The sequence below is a fragment of the Bos grunniens genome, chromosome 1 (assembly GCF_055505025.1).
Source record: "Bos grunniens cultivar Pamir isolate PY7600 chromosome 1, Bosgru_T2T1.0, whole genome shotgun sequence".
Taxonomy (NCBI): domain Eukaryota; kingdom Metazoa; phylum Chordata; class Mammalia; order Artiodactyla; family Bovidae; genus Bos; species Bos grunniens.
Window position 1 is genome coordinate 12976057 of NC_141165.1, and position 13308 is coordinate 12989364.

Here is a 13308-nt window from a genome sequence, read left to right on the forward strand (position 1 = left end):
CTATTCTCCTCCATAAATTAGTTTGGCTTTGAGGCCAGGTCCTCCCTCTAAACAGGATATTCTAGTTTGCCTTTCCATGGGGTTCATGGTGTTTCTCCAGGTTATCATTGTGCACGGGGAATCCCCAGATTGACTAAAAGTACTGTATCTTTTTACTCCTTTTAATCTCATGCTGTCAGTGAAGACTTTGAGGCCATCGTATATTTTGAGCTTTTACTTTGCATGTGAAAATGAAAGTGAAGTCACTCAGTCATGTCCAACTCTTTGTGACCCCATGGACTGTAGCCTACCAGGCTCCTCAGTCCGTGGAATTTTTCAGGCAAGAGTACTGGAGTGGGTTGCCATTTCCTTCTCTAGGGGGTCTTCCCAACCCACAGATCAAACCCGGTCTCCCTCATTGTAGGTAGATGCTTTACCATCTGAGCCACCAGGGAAGCCCTCAAGCTTTTTTACTTTGCATAGGAAAACATTGAAGCAGGTGCCTGCAAATTTCAGTCTTTGGGGCAAAGCCACACACATGCATTTAGTGTATCTAAGGCTGCTTTTCCCTACAATGTTGAGTTGTTGTGAGTGAAACCACATAGCTACAAAGCCTGAGATGCTTACTCTAGGCCCTTTACAGAGTTTGTCAGCTCCTGCCTTATTGTAATCATGCAAGAACTGATTTGCTCAGGCAGCAGATTATTCTGTGTGCTGGGGTAGAAACGTCCAGCTTCATGAGCCCTCCAGGGCAGTGGAGTGAATGAAAAATCAATGCATGGAATCATTCTGAGGGGCGGGGGCTGAGGCCCAGAAAAGAAAGCAGGTTCAGTGGAGAAGTGATCTGGGGGCCTCTGGGAGGAGGTGATGCTGAGCTGACAGTGGGTGCAGTGAAAGGTCAGGGGTGGTGGGTGCTCCAGGCAGAGGCAGCAAGGACAGGGTGTGAGGACCTTGCTGCAGAAACAGAAATATTCCAGGAGCAGTGGGAAATCCCACAGCGTGGGGTGCCAGAGAACCAGTGTAGGGGGACAGACTCAGATCATAGAGCCTGAGGACCAGTCAGCACAACCTGGGCTATGGAAGAAGAAAGAGTCAGTGAACTTGAAGACATGTCAGTAGAAAGCATCCAATCTGAAGAAGAGAGACAAAGAGATAAGAAAAACAAAGAGGGTTTTTGAGACCATATCAGAAAGGCTAACATGCAAGTAATTTCAACCCCAGAAGGAGAAAAGAATGACACTGAAGCCTAAGGATATTTTGAAGAAATAAGGGACAAAACCCCCAAATCTGATTAGGAAAATTCCAATTTACAGATCCAAGAATCACACACCACACCTAAATCCCACTCTGTTAGGAGCAATGTAAAGACCACAGATTGCAGAGTGAGACCGAGCAGCTTCAGTGCATTACAGGACCTTCCAGGTCTTCCTGACTGGATGTCTGTGTTGCCGGCCCCTTGAATGGTGGCAGGGTTGATAACTGATTGGTTATGAGACAGTCCATGTAAAATGCTTAGTTCAGCCCTGGCATGAACTGGAACCTGGTTGTTATGATTATGGCAATAACGTGGCCACAGCCCCCAGTGAGGAGCCCCACCCCAAGGGAGAACCTTCTGGATCACAAATCAAATGGAGGTGCTGGTGCAACAAGTGTGATTGTGTTTATGTGGACAAAGGACAGGGTGGTTAAATTGGGGGAAGACCTTGAAAATCACCACGTGGGGGCCCAGTCCTGGCCTGATGGCCCTTCCCCATCCAACCCAGGCTCTGATTTCAGAAATCCCAGGGCGACTGGGTCACTGTCAGCCTCCAGCTGAGGGAGCTTCCCGAACTGAGTCACGGCAGCTGGAGGCTCCAGGAAGAGACCCTCAGGGGGAGGAGGAGGAAAAACAGCAGGCGGCCATAAAGAAGACACCTGGTGCCTCATTGCCAGGACGCCACAGCCTGGGTATAAGGGACACCCTGGGGAGGGAGCCTCCAGACCAGCCCTGTCCTCTGTCTCGACCCCACCCAGCCCCAAACCACCATGTGTGACACCAGCTGCCCTGCAAGCTGCCAGTCAGCTTGCTGTGTGCCCAGCTCCTGCCAGGAGATTTGCTGTGTGCCCAGCTCCTGCCAGCCGGCCTGCCCTGCTGTCTGTTGCCCCGCTTTGGGCTGTGGGAGCCCCTGTGGTGCCTCCCGCATGGCTGTGCTGTGCCGGCCGACCTGCTGTGCACCCAGCCCCTTCCAGGACGTTTGCTGTGTGCCCAGCCCCTGCCAGGCATCCTGCTGTGCACCCAGGCCCTGCCAGGACGTTTGCTCTGTGCCCAGCCCCTGCCAGGCATCCTGCTGTGTGCCTTTGAGCTGCAAGCCTGTCCTGTATGTCCCTGTGCATGGCAAGCACATCGTGTATGTGGTCCCCTTCTGCCAGCCTTCTGGGTGCTGCCAGCCCTCCTGCCCTGCTGTGGTCTGCAGACCGGACCCCTGCAGCGTCCCTTCCTGCTTCTGAGCCCATGACCTGCAGGACCCATCCCCTGTGTGGGGGGTCAGAAGCAGCGGGCTCTCTGACCTCCCACAAGGCAGCCCAAACATCGTCCTCCTCACACCTCCCAGACCCGATTAGATTGTGTGGCAGCAAGGCCGCCTGATCCCAACCAGCTAGGCTGAGGGACTCACCCATCAGTGTCCCCCGGCCCCTGCCCGGGTCATCCCCATGGTGCCTGCACTGGCTGGTCCAGGCTCTGATGCCTCCAGCATCACAGGTCTAATAAACATCAGAGTGCGATGTTCACCGAGTCATCCAGGTTGGGCTCAACCAGGATTGTGCTTGATTAGTTTGTCTTCTACACCCACACCTGGGGGGAATGTGGGGTGGCTGGACATTGGGTTGGAGCCATCCCAGAGGGCAGATGGGCCATCTGTGGAATTAGGGAGGCAGCCAGGACTGCGCCCCTGCTGGCACACCACATGGGGAGGGGTGTTCGGCTCCATGTTCTGGAACAGCGCTGAGAAGGAAGGAAGGTTCCCAGAGGTCTCAGTGATTATACGGCCGCAGTAGCTCCCTGGTTTAGGGTGAGGAGAAGGTGCTGGGCGGTCAAAGGCCACAGCACCCCCCTTGGTGGCCCACCAGAGAGTGGACACTGGGCCTCTTGGACGCACTGGTGTTTTGTGTCACACCGACAGAGTTCACCAGTGAAGCTGTCCAGGCCTTTTTTTGGTGGAATTTTTTTTTTAATATTCAATTTTGAAATAACTACAGATTTCCATGAAGTTGCCAGAAAGAAAGTACAGGGAGTTCCTGTATACTTTGACCCAGTTTCCCTCAATGATAGCATTTTGGATAACAAGCACAGCGCGCGACCGGGAAGTTAACAGTCCACAGATCTCATCCAGAGCGCATCGATTTTATGTGTGTGTGTAGCTCCATGCAGCATCTTCATGTTTGTTGTTCACACAAACACCACCACAGTGAGAGGCAGGATTGTACCATCACCACAAGGCTCCTTCCTCTACCCCATTACAGTCACACCCACCCACACTTGCATCCCTAACCCCTGGCTGCCACTTATCTCTTCTGTATCTCTACTCTTTTGTTAAATTGAGAATGTTATTAAAGGGTATCATTTACTGTTGTTATTTAGTCGCTAAGTCATGTGCAGCTCTTTGTCACCCCACGGACTGCAGCATGCCAGGCTCCTCTGTCCTCTACTATCTCCCGGAGTTTGCTCAAATTCATATGCATTGAGTCAGTGATGCTACCTAACCATCACATCCTCTGCCACCACCTTCTCTTCTTGCTGTCAGTTTTCCCAGCATCAAGGTCTTTCCAGTGAGTCAGCTCTTCACATCAGGTGGCCAAAGTATTGGAGTTTCAGCTTCAACATCAGTCCTTCCAATGAATATTCAGGACTAATTTCCTTTAGGACTGACTGGTTTGGTTTCTTTGCTGTCCAAGGGACTCTCAAGAGTCTTCTCCAAAACCACAATTCAAAAGCATCAATTCTTTGGCATTCTGCCTTCTGTATGGTTCAGTTCTCACATAGTACTTGACTACTGGGAAGATCATAGCTATATGGACCTTTATAGGCAAAGTGATGTCTCTGCTTTTTCATACACTGTCTAGGTTTGTCATAGCTTTTCTCCCAAGGACCAAGTGTCTTTTAATTTTGTGTCTGCGGTCACTGTCCACAGTGATTTTGGAGCCCAAGAAAGTAAAATCTGTCACTGCTTCTACTTTTCCCCTATTTGCATGGAAGTGACAGGACTGAATGCCATGATCTTAGTTTTTTGAATGTTGAGTTTTAAGCCAGCTTTTTCACTCTCCTTTTTCACCTTCATCAAGAGGCTCTTTAGTTCCTCTTCACTTTCTGCAATTAGACTGGTATTGTATGCATATCTGAGGTTGTTGATATTTCTCCTGGCAATCTTGATTCCAGCTTGTGATTCATCCAGCCAGGCATTTCACATGATGTACTCTGCAGGTAAGTTAAATAAGCAGGGTGACACTATACAGCCTTGTGGTATTTCTTGCCCAATTTTGAACCAGTCAGGTGCTCCATGTTGGGTTCTAACTATTACTTCTTAACCTGCATACAGGTTTCTCAGGAGGCAGGTAAGGTGGTCTGGTCATCTCTAAGAATTTTCCACAGTTTGTTGTGAACTACACAATCAAAGGCTTTAGCATAGTCAGTGAAGCAGAAGTAGATGTTTTTCTGGAATTTCCTTGCTTTCTCTATGATCCAATGAATGTTAGAAATTTGGTCTCTGGTTCCTCTTCCTTTCCTAAATCTACCTTGTACATCTGGAAGTTCTTGTTCAAGTACCACTGAAGCCTAGCTTGGATTTTAAGCATAACCTTACTAGCATGTGAAATGAGTGCAATTGTACAGTAGTTTAAACGTTTTTTGGCATCCTAAAATATGTCAGTTTTTGAGACTGACTTTATTCACTCCACACAACTCCCTTGAGATCCACTCAGGCTGTGGTGTCAATAATTTGCTCCTTTTTACTGCAGAGTAAGACTCCAAGGTATATATTTTTCTAACCATTTATTTGCTAACCATTCACCTATCAATGGGCAGGTGGGTTATGGAAAGGTTTTAAACTATGAATCCAATTTCTCTGATTGATATAGGGCTATTCAGTTTATATATTTCTTCCTGAGTGATTTTTGATAGTTTGTGTCTTCTAAGGAATTAATCTGCTTCACTTAGTTTGTCAAATTTGTGGGCATAAAGTGACTCATAATGTTCCCTTATTATACTTCCAATGTCTGTAGGAGCTCTGGTGATGTCACATCTCTCATTCTTGATATTAGTGATTAGTATCTTCTCTGTTTGGCTTGCTAGTCAGTATAGATAAAGATTATTCAATTTTATCCATTTTCACAAGGAAAAAGCTTTTGGCTTATTTGATTTTCTCTTTTATTTTTCTGTTTTCCATTCCATTGATTTTCTACTCTGATCTTTGGTTTTGTTTTTCTCTTCTGAATTTAATTTGCCTTCTAGTTTCTTAAGGTGGAAGCTGAGGTCATTTATTTGAGAATTTTCTTCTTCTCTAACAAGGACATTCAGTGCTACAAATGTCCCACTCTGCATCACTTTAGCAACATCCCACGAATTTTGATATGTTGTATTTTCACTTTTATACACATCAAAATATTTCCTGATTTCCTTTTTTCTTCATTTCCTGATTTATATTTTATTTAGAAGTCTATTTCATTTCTAAGTAGTTGGGGATTTTACAAGATCTTTCTGTCCCTGGGTTTCTAATTTAATCCCAATGTGGTCAGAAAATACCTGTTTTGTGATTCAAATCTTTTCAGATTTACAGAGACTGGCTTTATAGCCCCCATATGGTCTATCTTAACAAATGTGAATTTTCTTGATACATGTTTTGCTTTGATTGAAAATGAAAGGTTTTTGTCTGGGGGTGGAGTGTTTTTTCAGTGTCAAATAGTTCACTGGTTAATACGTTCATGTTCAGTCACTAAGTCATGTCTGACTCCCTGCAATCCCATGGACTGTAGACCACCAGTCTCCTCTGTCCATGGGATTTCCCAGGCAAGAATATTAGAGTGTTTTGCCATTTCTTTCTCCAGGGGATCTTCCTGACCCAGGGATTGAACCCATGTCTACCTGTGTCTCCTGCATTGCAGGCAGATTCTTCACCACTGAGCCACTCAATAGTCTATATCCTTCCTGACCTTCTGTCTCCATGTTTTATAAGTTATTGAGAGAGGATTATTGAAATCTCAAGCTGTAAGAGTAGATTTGTCTGTTTCTCATTGCGGGTCAATCAGTATTTGCTTCATACATTTTGAAGGTCTACTATTAGGTGCATCAATATTTAGGATTGAGTGACTATTTTATCTTTATGAAAGGATCCACTCCATCCCTGGCAATAGTCTTTGATCTGGAAACTATACTTTATGGTATTGATAAAACTGCCCCAGCTTTCTTTTGATTCTCCAGTACTCTTGCACAGAAAATCCCATGGACGGAGGAGCCTGGTAGGCTGCAATCCATGGGGTCGCTAGGAGTTGGATATGACTGAGCGACTTCACTGTCACTTTTCACTTTCATGCATTGGAGAAGGAAATGGCAACCCACTCCAGTATTCTTGCCTGGAGAATCCCAGGTACGGGGGAGCCTGGTGGGCTGCCATCTATGGGGTCGCAAAGAGTCGGACACGACTGAAGCGACTTAGCAGCAGCAGCAGCAGCAACATGATATACCTCTTTCCAACTTTTTACTTTTAACCCATTTTCATTTTGTATTTAAAGTGCATTTCTCATAGTCAGCATAAAGTTAGGTCAACCTCAGTCAACCAGTCTCCATCTTAATTGGAGCATGCAGACAACCTATGTTTAGTGTGATAATGCTATTTGTCCCATACTCTTCCTCCCCTTTTCCTCATTTTATGCTTTATTTTTGGATTAATTGATTCTGTTTATGATTTCATATTATTTCCTTTGTTGGCTTATTAGCACAAGTCTTTCTTTTGTATCTTAGTGCACTAAGATCTTTCCAGGAGCCAGGAAAAGGTGATGTCCACAAGAAATGAGTAGATGAATTCGTTATGGATTTAGACTGAGATACATGCAAATTGAGGTGAAAATTTTGCCAAAATTCCTCAGAATAGATTGAAGTAATTTAAAGGCAAACAGAGACTGGTGTGGGGCTTCAGTGGTGACTCAGTGGTAAAGACTTCATCTGCAATGCAGGAGACACAGAAGACATGGGTTCGATCCCTGGGTCAGAAACATTCCCTGAAGGGAGGGCATGGCAACCTGCTCCAGTATTCTTGCCTGGAGAATCCCATGGACAGAGGAGCCTGGCAGGCCACAGTCTATGGGGTTGCAAAGAGTTGGACATGACTGAAGTGACTGAGCACACATGCATGCTGAGGGTGTGAATTTTTCATGTAAGGTGCAGCTCTGGTGTTGGGCCATAGCTTAATCACTCATTCCTCCATCCCTCCCTCCCCCTCCTCTTGTCTCCCTCCCTCCCTCCCCTCTTTCTGCACTGAAATGAGGCTGCAGGAGTCATTTGGGGTTCTCCAAGAAGCCAATGCCAGCATGTGATAGACTCGCTAGAAGTTTATTTTGGGGGAAGAGTAAGAGGGGGAGCAGAATGGGGAAGGGCTTTGACATGCCCAGGTTGACCAGACTCCCCTGCGTGGGGAGCAGGAAGGAAGGAGGGCCTGGTGGGCAGCACCTTGGCCCTCCACACAGCTCTGAGAATGCCTCAGCAGGTGGTTGTATAGTTGGAGCACGAGGCTTCTGTCCTGCTGTCCCAATCGTGTGCTGGGAGCAGCCTGGCATGGATGCTGGGGTCAAAGCAACAGTGGCAGCTGGGACCCCATGGTGGGTTCTTGTGAGGGGATCTGCGTGGAGCCTTCAGGATGGACACAGTGCGCCTTTGATAAGCAGCATTCAGAGCTGAGGAAACACTATTCACTGTCCTTGGGACCTCACCGGGGAGGGAGGGCTGCAAGTGCCACGGAAGAAAGGCAGAATGTGGCTGGGTTGCAGAGCCGCAGGCCTCCAAGGTCTCTTGATTGACCTCGGGGTGCACGGCCACCCCTTGGCTTTGTGGGGGAGGCCTGGACAGCGCAGCCTCGGCCTGAAGCACAGGGTGGCTGTGCCCTGTTTTGCCAGGTCCCAAGTCCAGAGCCTTCCTGGTTCTCTTCTCCCAGGAAGGGTCATGGGAGGTTCTGTTTGGAGTTCTGAGGGCGGTGTGTGCCCCTCCCCGGAGCCCCTGCCACCACCACACTCACATCAGGAGAGGACATGGGATGAGGAACCATGTAGAGTGAAGAAGCCGAGTTTATCAGGCTACGCTGGCAGGTCCTGCGGAGGAGAGTCTGGGAGCCAAGGGGGCGGGGCCTGGAGGAGGGGCGGGGCCTGGAGGAGGGGCGGGGCCTGGAGGAGGGGCGGGGCCCAGAGAACCGGACCCGCTGTGATGACTCAGCCTGGGTTTAGGCTCTAGGATGACCTTGGCAGCAACTGCTGAGAAGACCCTGGAGGATGAGGAGTCCCTGTCATTCCTGGTGACACAGAGGAGACGGCCTGTGGGTGTCCTTTCTGGGGTTAAAGTCCTGGGGGAGGTTAAGGGCTGATAGCTCTGAGCTGAGCCTCTCTGTTGAGGGACCCTGGAGCCTGGAGGGCCCTGACGGGCCAAGTCAGCAGCAGGGCTCCGGGGCCGAGGCAGGGACGCAGCAGGCTGGGCGGGAGCATGCGGACCGGCAGAGCAGGGACACGGAGGAGGCCGGGCGGCAGCAGCTGGGCTGGCAGGAGGAGGTGTGCACACAGCAGGCAGGGCGGCACACGGGGCGGCAGAGGAGGGACACGGAGGAGGCTGGGCAGTAGCAGCTGGACTGGCAGGAGGAGGTGGGCACACAGCAGGTGGGGCGGCACACAGGACGGCAGAGGAGGGACACAGAGGAGCAGGAGGGTCTGCAGCAGGATGAGGGGGCTGAGCAGGGGGAGGCCTCACAGCACACTGGCCTGCAGCAGACAGGGGTGCAGCAGACGGGCTCACAGCAGGCCTGCTGGCAGGGGGAGGAGGTGCAGCAGGAGGGCTGGCAGCTAGACTGCTGGCAACATGAGGAGGTTGAGCAGGGGGAGGCCTCACAGCAGACAGGCCTGCAGCAGACAGGTGTGCAACAGACAGGTGTGCAGCAGACAGGCTTGCAGCAGAAGGGCTCACAGCAGACAGGCCTGCAGCAGACAGGCTTGCAGCAGACAGGCTTGCAGCAGACGGGCTCACAGCAGGCCTGCTGGCAGGGGGTGGAGGTGCAGCAGGAGGGCTGGCAGCTAGACTGCTGGCAGCACAAGGCTGGGCAAGAGCTGCTGCAGCCTGGCTGGCAGCAGGGGCTGGAGTCGCAGCTCACTGGGGCGCAGAGGAGGGTTACGCGGGGGGCTGGAGCACAGCAGCTGGGGGCACAGCAGGGGGGCTCGCAGCAGCTCTCTGGACAGTCGTCCACCTGCCAGGAGGAGCCGGTGCAGGAGTCACAGGACCCAGGCAGGCAGATCCGGCTGCTGTAGCTCAGGTCGCTGGAGCAAGCAGACAGGTTAGAGAAGGCCATGGTGGAGCTGGAGGAGGTATGTGTGTGTGAGTGAGTATGTGTGTGTGTGAGGTGCTCAGACTCCTGGCTTATATACCCCTCCTGGGTGTGTGTGTTGTCCCAACAGAGGCTTCCACGCCTCTCTTCCTGGTTGGTATGGTGCCCTATGAGGACTCTCACTTGGGTCAGCTCCACTGTCATGAGATGTCCTTGCTCAGCTCATAAAACTTGGGGTCACTGCTGGCAGGGTGCCAGATTCTGGCCTGAGACTGGCTCTACAGGACACCTGGAGGAAACATGCAGGCTTCCCATGGCTGACCCCTTGGCCTCTCCCAGGCAGGTCATATGCATGGGCACCTTGTGACAGCTCCAGGTCCATGAGGACGTGCACTGAGTGGGCCAGTCTGTGTGTGTAGGGCCTCACCTGGCTTAGCTGGCCTGGCCTGTGACTGGGGAGAAGAGGACAGAGGTATCCGTTTTGGGGAAAAGACAACAGGAGAGGGCAGGGCCTTACTGGCGGGCTCTGTGAACTTCTGTGGTCCCCATGTCAGTAAGGAGGATGGTGCCTGAGAACAGGAGAGGATCTTCCCTCCCCTAAGTAGGAGATGGACTGTTCCCGTGATGCTGGGGCTCCCTGGTGCATTAGAGTGACCAGATCCAAGGACTGAACTTTGAGTGCTAAACCACGTCCCCCAGAGCCCATGGTCAGTTGTCCTGAGAGGCAGGTCTTGGATCAGGATTTAATCCTGAGACAGGCGTGGGTGAAGGTGGTGTGGAGAAGCTGGAGAACAATCTGTCACAATTTCAATAAAAATCCAAAGGGAATCTTTTTTGTGTACAAATCAAGAATATTGAACTGCCAGAAAATACTTGCAATTTGCATGATAGGTGAAAAGTTAATATGAAAATTTTAAAGTGACTAAACTAAAACAATATAAGATAAAATAATCGAACAAAATTAAAAACATTTGTTTTCAATAATCATATGAAAAACTACTTGATATCAATAATGAAAGTTTCCCAAATTAAAACATAAATGTCCCACCTTTAAGATGAACCAAGATTTACAAAGCTGATCATTTCCAGGGCTGCTGTGCATGGGGGCTCACTCTTAGGCATGCTTTTTTTCACATAATATGAAATTTATTATTTACTCCATTTTGAAGTGTACAATTCAGTGACGTTTAATACAGTCACATGTGCAGCCATGACCACCACCCAGTTCTAGAACATTTTCCATCACTCCAAAAGGATATCCTGCATTATTAAGCAGTCCCTTCCAGCCCCTGTTAATCACTAATCTGCTTTCTGTCTCTACAACTTTGCCTATTCTGCACATTTCACGTAAGTGGAATCATACAATATGTACCTTTTGTGTTGACTTTTTTCACTCAGCATGTTTTCAAGGTTCATCCACATTGTAGCATGTGTTGGTGCTTAATTTCTTTTAGGGATAATATTCCATTATATGGATAGACCACATTTTATTTATCCATTCATCAGTTGATGGAGATTTTGGTCATTTCCACCTTTTGGTTAATGTGACTAATGCTGCTTTGAACATTTTGTATAAGTTTTTGTTTGAACACTGCTTTTTAATTTCTTGGATGTATACCTAGGAGTGAAATTTCTGCGTCATATGGTGGCTCTGTGTTTAACATTTAGAGGTACTGCCTGGCAGTTTTTCACTCAGGTGCAACATATATCTTATTTGGAGAGATGTCTATTAAAGTGCTTTGAAAGAAAGAAAGAAAAGAAAGTGAAGTCGCTCAGTCGTGTCTGACTCTTTGTGATCCCATGGACTGTAGCCCACCAGGCTCCTCTGTCCATGGAATTTTTCAGGCCAAAGTACTGGAGTGGGTTGCCATTTCCTTTTCCAGGGGATTTTAAACCCAGGAACCATTTTAAATTAGATTGTCTTTTTGTTGTTGAGTTGTAGTTCTTTATGTTTTCTGAATGTTAGACCCTTATCAGAATTATGATTTGCAAATATTTTCTTCCATTCTGTGGGCTGCCTTTTCACTTTCTTGATGGTATCCATCAATATACACAACTTTTTAATTTTGATGAAGTTGAATTTATTTTTTTTTTATTTGTTGCTTGTGCTTTTGGTGTCATATCTAAGAAACTGTTGCCAAATCTAAGGTCATGCAGATTTATCTTTATGTTTTCTTCTAAAAGTTGTAGTTTTAGCTCTCATAATTAGATCTTGGAGGCACTTTGAGTTATTTTTTGTATATGGTGTATGATAGGATTAAACTTCATTCTTTTGCTTGTAACTATTAGTTGTCCCAGCACCATTTATTGAAGAGACTATTCTTTCCCCATTGAATGGTCTTCATACTCTTGTTAAAAATCAGCAGACCATAGGTGTATGTTTTTTTACTCCATTGATCTATTATGTCTATCCTTGTGTCAGTACCAGTATTTAGAAGACTGTAGCTCTGTGCTAAGTTTTATTTCTTTCTTTCTAATTTGTGTATCTTTTATTTCTTTTTCTTGCCTAATTTCTCTGACTAGAACTTCCAGGACAACACTGACTAGAAGTGGTGAAAGTGGACATCATTGTCTTTTTCCTTATTGTAGGGAGAAGTTTTCAGTATTTTACCATTGAGCATGTTGATGACTGTGGGTTTTTCAAAATGACCTCTGTTATACAGTTGAGGAAATTCTCTGTACTCTTAGTTTTCTGAGTGTTTCTATCTTGAAAGAGTGTTGTCTTTTTTCAAATTCTTTTCCTGTATCAATTGAGATGATCATGTGGGGTCCCCCCCTTTATTTTATTAATGTGGTGCATTACATGACTGGTTTTCACATGGTGAATCACTCTCGCATTCTTTGGATAAATCCCACTTGGTTGTGGTGTATATCCACAACGTGGTATATATCCTTTTAATATGCTGCTGGATTTTGTCTGATTGTATTTTGCTGAGGATTTAAAAAATCTGTATCAATAAGGAAGTTCAGTCTGTAGTTTTCTTTTTTCCTTTTCTTAGTCTTTATGTGAGTTTGACATCAGGATGGTGCTGACCTCATAGAATCAGTTAGAAAGTGGTTAGAAAGTGTTCCCGTATCTTCTGTTTTGGAAAGAGTTGAGAAAGATTGGTAGCGATTGTTCTATAAATGTTTAGTAGAATTCAGCTTTGAGCTGGTCCTGGGCTTTCCTTTTTGGTGAGGTTTTCGATTACTGATTTAATCTTGTCACTCGATTTATGTCTTGCCTATTTCTTTTTGAGTCAGTTCACTCACTTTAGAGCCAAAGATACAAATAGACTGAAAGTGAAAGGATGGGGAAAATTTCATGAAAATAATAACCAAGAGAGAGATGGATAGCAATAATACAATTAGACAAAATGAACTTTGAGTCAAAAATTGTAGTAGGGGGCAAATAAGGAAATTAAATATTGATAAAAATGTTACTATGTCAAGAAGATATAATAATTATAAGCCTATATGGTCCTAGCAATAGACTTAAACTATGTAAAGTGAAAATAGACAGAATGAGGAGAGAATTAGCATTTTTTAAAAAATAATTAATGTTATTTCCATTACTAAACAATGAAACAGAACAACTAGATCAAAGTTTGGTAATGAAATAGAGGCCTTGAAGGACACTGTAAACCAGCCAGACAAGCATTCATACAGAACACTCAACACTAGGTTACCTGTTGGTTTTCAAGTGCACATGGGGCATTCTCCACATTAGACCCTGTGTTAAGCCATAAGACAAATCTCAATACATTTTAAAAGATTGAAATCATACAGAATATCTTCTCTGACC

The 13308-nt window shown here is 46.8% G+C and overlaps 2 protein-coding genes across 10 annotated transcripts in view; one reads left to right on the top strand and one right to left on the bottom strand.

Moving 5' to 3' along the window:
• The window catches only part of TSPEAR (thrombospondin type laminin G domain and EAR repeats), a 185653-nt gene that overhangs the window by 40009 nt on the left and 132336 nt on the right, over positions 1–13308 (top strand). The window lies entirely within an intron of this gene.
• On the bottom strand, positions 8643–9637 carry LOC147378984 (uncharacterized). 9 transcript variants are annotated; one of them, XM_086328403.1, is made up of 3 exons: positions 9286–9637; positions 9056–9180; positions 8643–8950 (listed from the first exon to the last, which is right to left on the bottom strand). In XM_086328403.1, exons 1-3 carry the CDS (start codon positions 9546–9548, stop codon positions 8643–8645), a joined length of 696 nt encoding a protein of 231 aa, XP_086184529.1. In that variant the 5' UTR covers positions 9549–9637. The 9 variants fall into 9 exon arrangements, with proteins under 9 accessions (XP_086184529.1, XP_086184705.1, XP_086184623.1 ...); XM_086328579.1 differs by lacking the exon at positions 9056–9180 and having other exon boundaries at positions 8643–8818; positions 8909–9008; positions 9207–9637; XM_086328497.1 differs by having other exon boundaries at positions 8643–8818; positions 9017–9149; positions 9207–9637.

Bases quoted from the DNA above. Each gene is read 5' to 3' on its own strand.
- LOC147378984 (XM_086328123.1), bottom strand. From the start codon at position 9,548: ATGGCCTTCTCTAACCTGTCTGCTTGCTCCAGCGACCTGAGCTACAGC. The intron at 9,106-9,165 runs GCCCTTCTGCTG...TGTCTGCTGCAG, and splicing joins TGCAGGCCTGTCTGCTGTGA to GCCTGTCTGCTGTGAGGCCT.